This window comes from Rhea americana, unplaced genomic scaffold (assembly GCF_003343005.1).
Source record: "Rhea americana isolate MKP2758 unplaced genomic scaffold, rheAme1 scaffold_161, whole genome shotgun sequence".
Classification (NCBI taxonomy): Eukaryota; Metazoa; Chordata; class Aves; order Rheiformes; family Rheidae; genus Rhea; species Rhea americana.
The window spans coordinates 1,533,189-1,541,667 of record NW_028185717.1 but is presented as its reverse complement, the minus strand read 5'-3'; the positions used below and the strand labels follow the sequence as shown (position 1 = coordinate 1,541,667).

The 8,479-nt window shown below is 50.8% G+C and overlaps 1 protein-coding gene across 1 annotated transcript; it reads right to left on the bottom strand.

Annotated features, from left to right (window-relative positions):
* Positions 1–2,450: 2,450 nt before the first annotated feature.
* On the bottom strand, positions 2,451–6,942 carry ST8SIA3 (ST8 alpha-N-acetyl-neuraminide alpha-2,8-sialyltransferase 3). The gene is made up of 4 exons (XM_085300167.1): positions 6,764–6,942; positions 5,819–5,941; positions 3,572–4,129; positions 2,451–2,769 (listed from the first exon to the last, which is right to left on the bottom strand). The coding sequence occupies exons 1-4, from the start codon at positions 6,940–6,942 to the stop codon at positions 2,487–2,489; spliced, it is 1,143 nt and encodes a 380-aa protein (XP_085156293.1). The 3' UTR covers positions 2,451–2,486.
* Between the last annotated feature and the right edge of the window lie 1,537 nt (positions 6,943–8,479).

Below are 8,479 nucleotides of genomic sequence, written 5' to 3'. Positions count from 1 at the left end.
GAAGGAAGGTTTCTCAAAGGACTTAGTTTGACTGGCGTTTCCCCCCCGGTCCTACTCCGTCCCAGGAGCGCCGTGCTGCAGCTTTGGTTTGCCTTCCGGGCAAGCCTGTCGGAGCGGCGGCTGCGCCTCGCCGGGGACGGCTCCGCAAAGGGGCCCTCGCCGGCCCCGCGGCCACCCGGCTCGGCTCGGCTCGGCTCGGCTCGGCTCTTCCCGGGGGACATGGCAATCGTGAGCTCTCGGGACAGCCTGCCCGCTTGCTTGCTGATGATCTAGCACGACTGCACTCTGACCCCGCCTGCGCCCTCGCATGCTGCTACAACACAAATAATAAATGGCAATATTAATAATAAATCATATGGCACCATATGGCATAATACACTACTAGTACTGCATAACTATGTCTTAATAATAACATTTGCGAGAAGTTATGCTTTGCTGTATGAATAGTGATGAGTACAGGCTTATTGCAATAGCAAGGAAAGGCAAAGAGAGCAGAAATGCTGATGCAGACTGAGGCAACTGGGAAACAAAACTTAGCAGTAATGAATTTTCTACTGAAGCAGATCTGCAGTCTCTCATCGACATCAGGCTGGCATGGTCCATACTCTGCCATATCAGAGAGCATCCAACTTCTTCCATAGCACATCCAAGCTCTAAATACTCATTGAAAAATAAAAGTCAGAACAGGTCATATAATTAAAATAGGGAAGAAAGAGGGATTTTCTACACGGCTTTAAAATCCTTGGTATTTCCAGGATGAAGTTGCTCACTGTTGCAATTGCCATGGTCATGCTAAATTTGGTCCTGTGGAGGATACAGTCATTTTTTTCCACCACAAGCACTGGAACTCAGGTGCTTTGGAGCTGTTGCAAGGTGAGAGTGGAGGCATTAGGGATGGGCTTCAGGGCTGAGAGGAAATGGTTCATAATGGGAATGGCTGGCAGAGCTGTGGGGGACCAGGGATGCCCACGGGCACTGGGAGATGCTCTACATTGCTCGGGATTTTATATCGTACCAGGGATCTCCTTCATTGCTTTCTAAATCTACTTGTAAGTAAAGAATCTTAGAAAAATGAAAATGCAGAATTTTAAAATATGATTTTAAATGCACTTCTGCATCTTATTTCAGTGTATAGTCAGGTCTCATTTAGCGTGGTACAGAATCATATAAAAATGTTAAAATACCTCTAAGTATAATTGTTTCAATAAGAAAAACAGTTATTTTACAGACTCCTTTTATCCTGAGACATACTGGCTAACATTTTCAAACTTTAAGTGACCCTAAAATTTGTCCTCTTAGCAAATCGCCTGATTTTCAAAGGTACTCAGAAACCTATGTCTTCCCTCGACTGCAGCGAATGTTTCTTTGTGACCTGAAAAGGATGCCACTACTTAAGTTGCCTGAACATGGTTTTAGAAACGTAAATGTGAAAATCCAGCGAGTGATTGTATTTCTTGTTGCCTGCATTCCTGTTATGCTCACTTCCCTTTAAAAACAGATTTTTAGAAATACTGCTCTTGGCTTTGCTCTCATTCTGTTCGCAGTTGCTCTGTTCCTGCTAGACGCAGTTACATTCACTAACTGCGGTGCTGTGTCTGGTTATCCGGGGCTGGGCACGGTCGGGTACGTCCCCCCTCGCGACGTACCCGAGGAGAGAGCCGCCAGGCTGCGGTGGGCACGGCCAAGGACGACCGGGACCACGGGGTGGGCTGCCGGGATCCTCTGCAGCACCAAACCAAAGCTCAGAAAAATACTGCTTGTTTTGGTATTTTAACAAAAACTAAAGGGCCAAAGAGGATCCCATAGATGTGAACAAAAAAATTTCAGTTTGTCTAATTTTGGCTATGATTCAGCCCAAATTGAATTAAAACACTGAAGTATTCTAAGAGTATTATAAATGCCTAGCTATGATACAGGCCATATTTTGACCTTCTTCAYGTTATTCTCAAAAAAATGGAAAGTTCAGTAAATATGAAAACATGCCAGCAGTGGAAATCAGGATCCACACTGAAGAACTTGGAAGCGATGGTCAATTGGAATTCTGAACAGCTTTTTCAATAGGCCACGGCAATCTATATATGCTGAACTATTCATAGCAACATATACAAGCGAAGCAAAATCCTTTAAAACTAACATTTCTAATTCTGATCTGAATGGRACAATAAAATTAGGAGATTTAGAGCCATTTAGTGGAACGCTAAAGTATGAGAATATCTTAAAACATACTCAGAAGCATATCTATAAATGCAAAATATTCCAAGTATTCTGCTGTATGAATAGCATCCACAGAACCTGATAAATGGGTCTGCATTGCTAAATATGCTTAAACCCTCTGATGAGCAATGATAAGGGTGATTAAAAAACATCTTTATCTTATGGAAAATATTTCAGTTTTGGGGGTTTTTTTTAGAATTCTATCTGAAGAATGTTTAATTCAGTTTTGGGCACTTTTTAGACAATGGTTTGGCACTTGGAGATTTAGGTTCTTAGGCACAATGCGACAAGGTGAGTTTGGCCAGTCCTTCACCGTGCATCCTGTAGAGCAGCTGGAACTCTGCAGGCAGCTGGTGGGACTCCTGCCACTTGGTCGTAAACTTCGTTCCTTTCTTATCATAGTAATGGTATGGGAGATCTTCCCTGGTGTTGGGATCGAATCCGAATGGCCAGAATCCATACAAGTGAATCTCTTCACATATTGCAGAAGCAAGGGTGTACATGAGAATACCTGTGCTCAGCCGTTTGGGTGACAAATGCTTGTTTTTCCAGTATCTGTGAAAATAATACAGGTGTTAGTTTAGGCTAGAAATAATACCCATGGGTTCACTGTAAGAGAAAGAAATTACTGCGTGGAGCCCGTCAATACTCATGGTTGATGATCTGAATAAGGTAAGGATTGCTGCTTAGGTCGGTTTGTAATAAACGGCAGTGCAGAATATTCCTTTTGACATGCTGATCAATGTTCCCTCTTGTGGCCCCCTTCAGAATGCATTTTTGCTCCCCCTTTTTTTTATATCAGGAAAAGTAGTGCCTTACTCAAGAAAGTAAATTCATTGAACTCTGGTCACATGTGCATTTGCTAATGAGGTTGACAACATTATCCTTGTATGATTTACTACAGTTTTATTTGGGCCACTCTGCAGTTATGTCTGTTACCATCCCTATTTTGCTAGCTGAGGAGATCATTTATGGAAGACATCATGCAAACTCTTATGGGGACAGCAAGCAAATTCTTCCAGAAACGATGTTTTGCTTATGCAGAATCTCATTCAGCTCCTCTGTGTTCCCCTCGTCTTTGCGGAAGCACTGGCAGGAGCAGAGTCCAGTGGTGGATCATACCCCTGTGTGAGCAACCAACCCAAGGCACAGGYGCCATTTAAATCTGTAAAGCAATAATTGGGGTACTTACTGAAGCAATAACAAAGATGCATTTCTGGTAGAACCAAACTGTACCAGGCCCTAACTTACTAGAGAGTGCATAGCAGTTTAGGCATGAATAGAAAATAAATACAGTTGCATTTATAGCTATAGAGATACATACTTTGACAAATTAAATGCAAGAGAAAATAAATACCTGTTAACGTGTTGCATTATATTTCCTGGCCAYGCCAACTGGACTTTTAATTGCCCTCTATGCTCAACAAAGAAGTCAACCAGCGTTCTTGTGACYGTTGCTGATGTGTGGAAGAAAAAAGCAGGGATCCAAAGAATGGCCCCATCAAGCTTTTTTAAACTTAAAAAAAAGTTGTTGCGATCCTGAATGGTTAAAAGATTGTTGTAATACTTCTCCAGGATGCTAGGATTGAAGGTTGTAAGATTGGTTTTCCTTCCAACATCTCTTTGGAAAGCCTCAGTTGGAGCAAAATTGCAACGAAAAACAAAATCAGATTTATCTATTTCTTGCCCACACTGACTCCCAGTCAGGATTCCGCTATTTCCAACCACAGCACAAATGTTGTAATGCTTATTCAGGATCGGTGACACATCTGGAAGCAGTGATCTGAAGTTATTGCTAATAGAAAAAACATACTTATGGCTGGAATAATCATAGTGCATCAGCTGTCCAATTCGAACACTGTTTTTGGTCAAAGAAAAATTTTTTATTACATCAACATGCTGAAGGATTTCTTGCCTAAAATAAAATAGAAAGAGAAAAGAAAACATTTCATTATGTTTCCCCCTTTTCTATGGCAGAGAAATTAACTTTCTGGCTAGGCCTGAAATTTTAAATGTAGWAAAGTAGTTTCTTGAGAAATGTGGTAGAATGGTTTTTAAACTAATAATAATAAGTAAGGATTATGAAGCCAGTTCCTCACCTCACRCACTGCTAATGTTGCTAGACTATCCTGACCGAGACACATCCTTATCCAGCTAAGGATGTGTCTTGGAASAGTGTCAGGATTATAATATTGGATTATTTTTGTAAGTTTGAGGCATGTAACTGCATACTCCCAGTATTCATCTTTCTGAACAGATTTATATGCACTCGGTGATATATGCGGCCGGTGGACATGCTCTCTGCTGGTGCTCTCTGCAGTCCCACTTCACTCTTGGTATTGGACTATGGATCTTTGGTAATGATGGGCAGCATGTCTGCCAAGATGTACGCAAGTAGGCAAAGCAAAATTAAGCGCTCCAGAATATTCAGTTGTGTTAACAGTAATGCAGCTGTTTTTTAAATACAAGCATTTTGTATGCTCTTATTAAGAAGCTTTGGATCATAAAAAAGTGACAATCACTGTCTCGCTTTTTGTAAACATAATTCCTTAATGTCTTCTTTGGACAAGCACACTGGAATTTTTAAAAGGGTTATTAGGAATACTTAAAAACAAACAAAGCAACCCTGCTCAGGAATTTCCCTAGCAGGGCATAAAATTAGAAAACCAATACCACTTTATTTGCTCCTGTTTATGGAAAACAAACAACCTTCCTTCCAGCTCACATCCTCCAATGTCTAAGCATTAATGGAGTCCCAGTGGGTTCCCTAATTATGGGTTATGGCTAACAGACAAATGCAAAGGCAGACCTTGAAGCATTAGCTAATATCAGCAGTGAAGTGACACTAAGATATTTATTAAGGGTTAGATGGTGATGCCAGGAATCAAGCGATGCTAACGGGTGGCAACTGCCACATCTCCAAGTTTGCATCACAAAGAGGGACGACAGCGAGAAAATGAAAGCAGATTTTGCTTCGTATTAAGAACAGGGCAGCTTTGAGGAAGTGAAGGAACAGAGAAACACTTTTTGCCACCTACYAGAAAGTCAGGGCAATGTGCAAATAGGAGGCAAAAGGCAACGTGTGAGGAGGGCAGCTCAGCTGGATCTGGACTTGATGGTCCCCATCTGAACTCCTCTCTCTGCCCACTTTGCCAGCCAGAGTGAGAGCTGGGAAGGCAGAGCCACACTGCGCTTGCTCGGAATTACTATTAGCTGGGAAGTTTCATTGGGCATGTTTTGCCATCCATTCCATGGCCGTTACGGTTTGATTTGTTTCAAGTTTTAAAAAAACAGCCATTTATCTTGAAGAAATGACAATTTCACTTGCACTCTGGGAAACTGGGTCACACGCCGTTTGGTAAAATAATGCGTGTTGCAGCTTGGTGTCCTGCTCTGAAATAATCAGTTCTTCTAAGATAGCTGTTACCATCCTGGGAAATGTTCTCATTCAGCCTTTGTCCGTCACTGAGCTCAGAGCTCAGAGTATTTAGCAGTCCCTGACTGTATTTTCTTAAATCCTTGGGGAGAAAGAGACAACTTTAGGGAAGGCAAGAAGGGGCTGGCCTGGCCAGCGAGCAGCAGCGGTGCCCGGCCGCGGGCTCACCTCTGATGTGCGAACGCTGTCCTGTTGAATGTCCACTTGGAGGGCTTCTCCTGCAGCTCGTGGGTCAGGGAGTTTGTGATGGGCACAAACGAGGGGTCCAGGAACTTCAGCGCGAACTGGGACCTGGCGAGAAGCGTGCACACACGGACCCACGCAGACCCACGCCCGCACCCACACCCACGGACACGCGGACACACTGACCCGCAGCCCGTTACCAGCCGTGCCCAGGCCCGCGCCACCCGTGCCGGCCGCCACCGGCGGCATCAGCACCGCGGACAGCGCCCGTGCCTCCGCGCCGCTCCCCGCCGCGCCGCGCCGCGCCGAACCGGGCCGCACCGGGCCGGCCAGGGCCAAGCCACGCCGGGCCGAACCGGGCCAAGCGGAACCGAGCCGAACCGAGCCGGGACGGGCCAAACCGAGCCTGGCCGAGCCCAGTCGAGCCGAGCCGGGCCATGCAAGGCCGAGCCAAGCCAAGCCGATCCGATCCGACCCGGGCCGGGCCAGGCCCAGCTGAGCCCTACTGAGCCGAGCCGAGCCGAGCCGAGCCGAGCCATGCAGGGCCCAGCCGAGCCGAGCCGGGTCGGGTGATGTCTGCCCCCCCTCCCCCCGCCGCCCTTCAGCCAGGTTCCCACGCCCGGCCCGGTCCCGCTTTGCCGCGATCCCCCGAGGGGTGAGGGGGGTCCCGCTTCCCGCAGGCCCCGGCGGCCCCTCCGGGGGCAGCGGGCAGAGCTCCGGCGGGGAGCGCAGCCCCCGGGGCGGCGAGAGGCCTCGGGGCCTTCCCGGGGCCTTCCCGGTGCTTTCTGCCGTTCATGGAAAGGGAGCCAGCGGGGAGCGGGAGCGGGGTGGGGGTGGGGACTACAAGGGCAGACCCCCTGTCCCCGAGCCGGGCCAGGCCGAGCCGAGCCGAACCGGGCCGAGCCGATCCGGCGGCGCGGGCGCCCTTACCTGAATCCCGCGTGGAACATGTACATGCGGGGCCCCCCCGCGCCGGCGGAGCGGGGCGCGCCGAAGATGTTGTCCTTCTTGAGGGAGACGTAGCTGATGAGGGAGAGGATGAGCAGCGCGATGCTGAGCATCACCAGCCCCAGCACGCTGGCCACCCGGACCATCTTGCAGCTCCGCATGCCGGGGACGCGGCCGCCGCGCTGCGCCTGTGCGCGGGCGGGGGCCGCTGCCGGCGGCGGCCCGGGCTCCGCGGGGGGCGCCCGCAGGCGGGCGGCGGCGGGGAGGGAAGGGAGGGAGGGAAGGGGGGCGGGACGGGCCCCCCCCGCCGAGCGGGCCGGGGCCGCGGAGCTGCGGAAAATGGAGGGACGGAGCGAGGAAATGGCAGCCGGGGGCCGGCGGCCCGGCGCCGCCGCTCCGGGAGGCCCCGGGGCGTCCGGGGTGCGACCCCGCCACCCCGGCGGTGCCCCCCGACAGCCCTGAGACATCCCTTAGTGCCCCTCCGACATCCCAGGGTGTTCCCCACAACCTCAGGGCATCCCATGGTGCCCCCCCCGACATCCCAGAGTGTCCCCCACAACTCCTGCCCATCCCATGGTGCCCCCCAACATCCCAGGGTGTCCCCCACAGCCCCTGCCCATCCCATACTGCCCCCCCCAACATCCCAGGGTGTCCCCCACAACCCCAGCCCATCCCATGGTGCCCCCCCTACATCCCAGGGTGTCCCCCACAACCCCAGCCCATCCCATGGTGCCCCCCCTACACCCCAGGGTGTCCCCCACAACCTCAGTGCATCCCATGGTGCCGCTTTCAACATCCCAGAGTGTCCCCCACAACCCCAGCCCATCCCATGGTGCCCCCCTTGGCATCCCAAGGTGACCCCCCACAACCTCGGTACATCCCATGGTGCTGCTTTCGACATCCCAGGGTGTCCCCCACAACCCCAGCTCACCCCATGGTGCCCCCCTTGGCATCCCAAGGTGATCCCCACAACGTTGGTACATCCCATGGTGCCCCTCTGGGAACCCCCTGTGTCCCCCCAGCAGCTCCATGGTGCCCCAGTGCATCCTAGGGTGCCCCCTTGACATCCCAGGGTGTTCCCCACAATGCCAGTCTATCCCATGGTGCTCCCACCCCCGACAGCCTGGGATGCCCACTGTGAGCCCCAGCCCYGCGAGGTTGCCCTGTGGTGACAGCCCAGCAGCCCTGCAATGACACATCCCATAGCCCTGAGGCCACTGTGACCCCACTGCCTTGGGGTGCCTGCAGCGAGCCCCCACGAGCCTACTGGTGGAGCGGAGACGGTGTACGGGGAGACCGACTCGTCTGCCCTGGCCGAGCACTGCCACGCTCACAGCCCTGGGGCCAGCTCCTGGCCCTGCTCCTCTGGCCCTGTCCCAGCTTGGTCACCCTGAGACGGGCAGGCCCTGGGCGCTGGAAAGGGACCTGTGGTTCAGCCCATTTCCAGGGAATGTGAGACACTCCCAACTTTTCGGCATGGGGCCGCAGTGTTTTTTTCCTGACGGTTGGAGGTAGCAGTATGGCGTGTAGAGCACTGTTGGAGTCTCCATTGCCATCTGTGTTGGGGCAATTTAAAAACAGATGCTGGCTCAGTAGACCCCACATTCTTTAAAAACATGTTTCTTAGGCCATGATGCTACTTGAAAGAAGCCTGACTGTAATTAAACTGCCCCATAAATCACACAGCAAATTTCATGT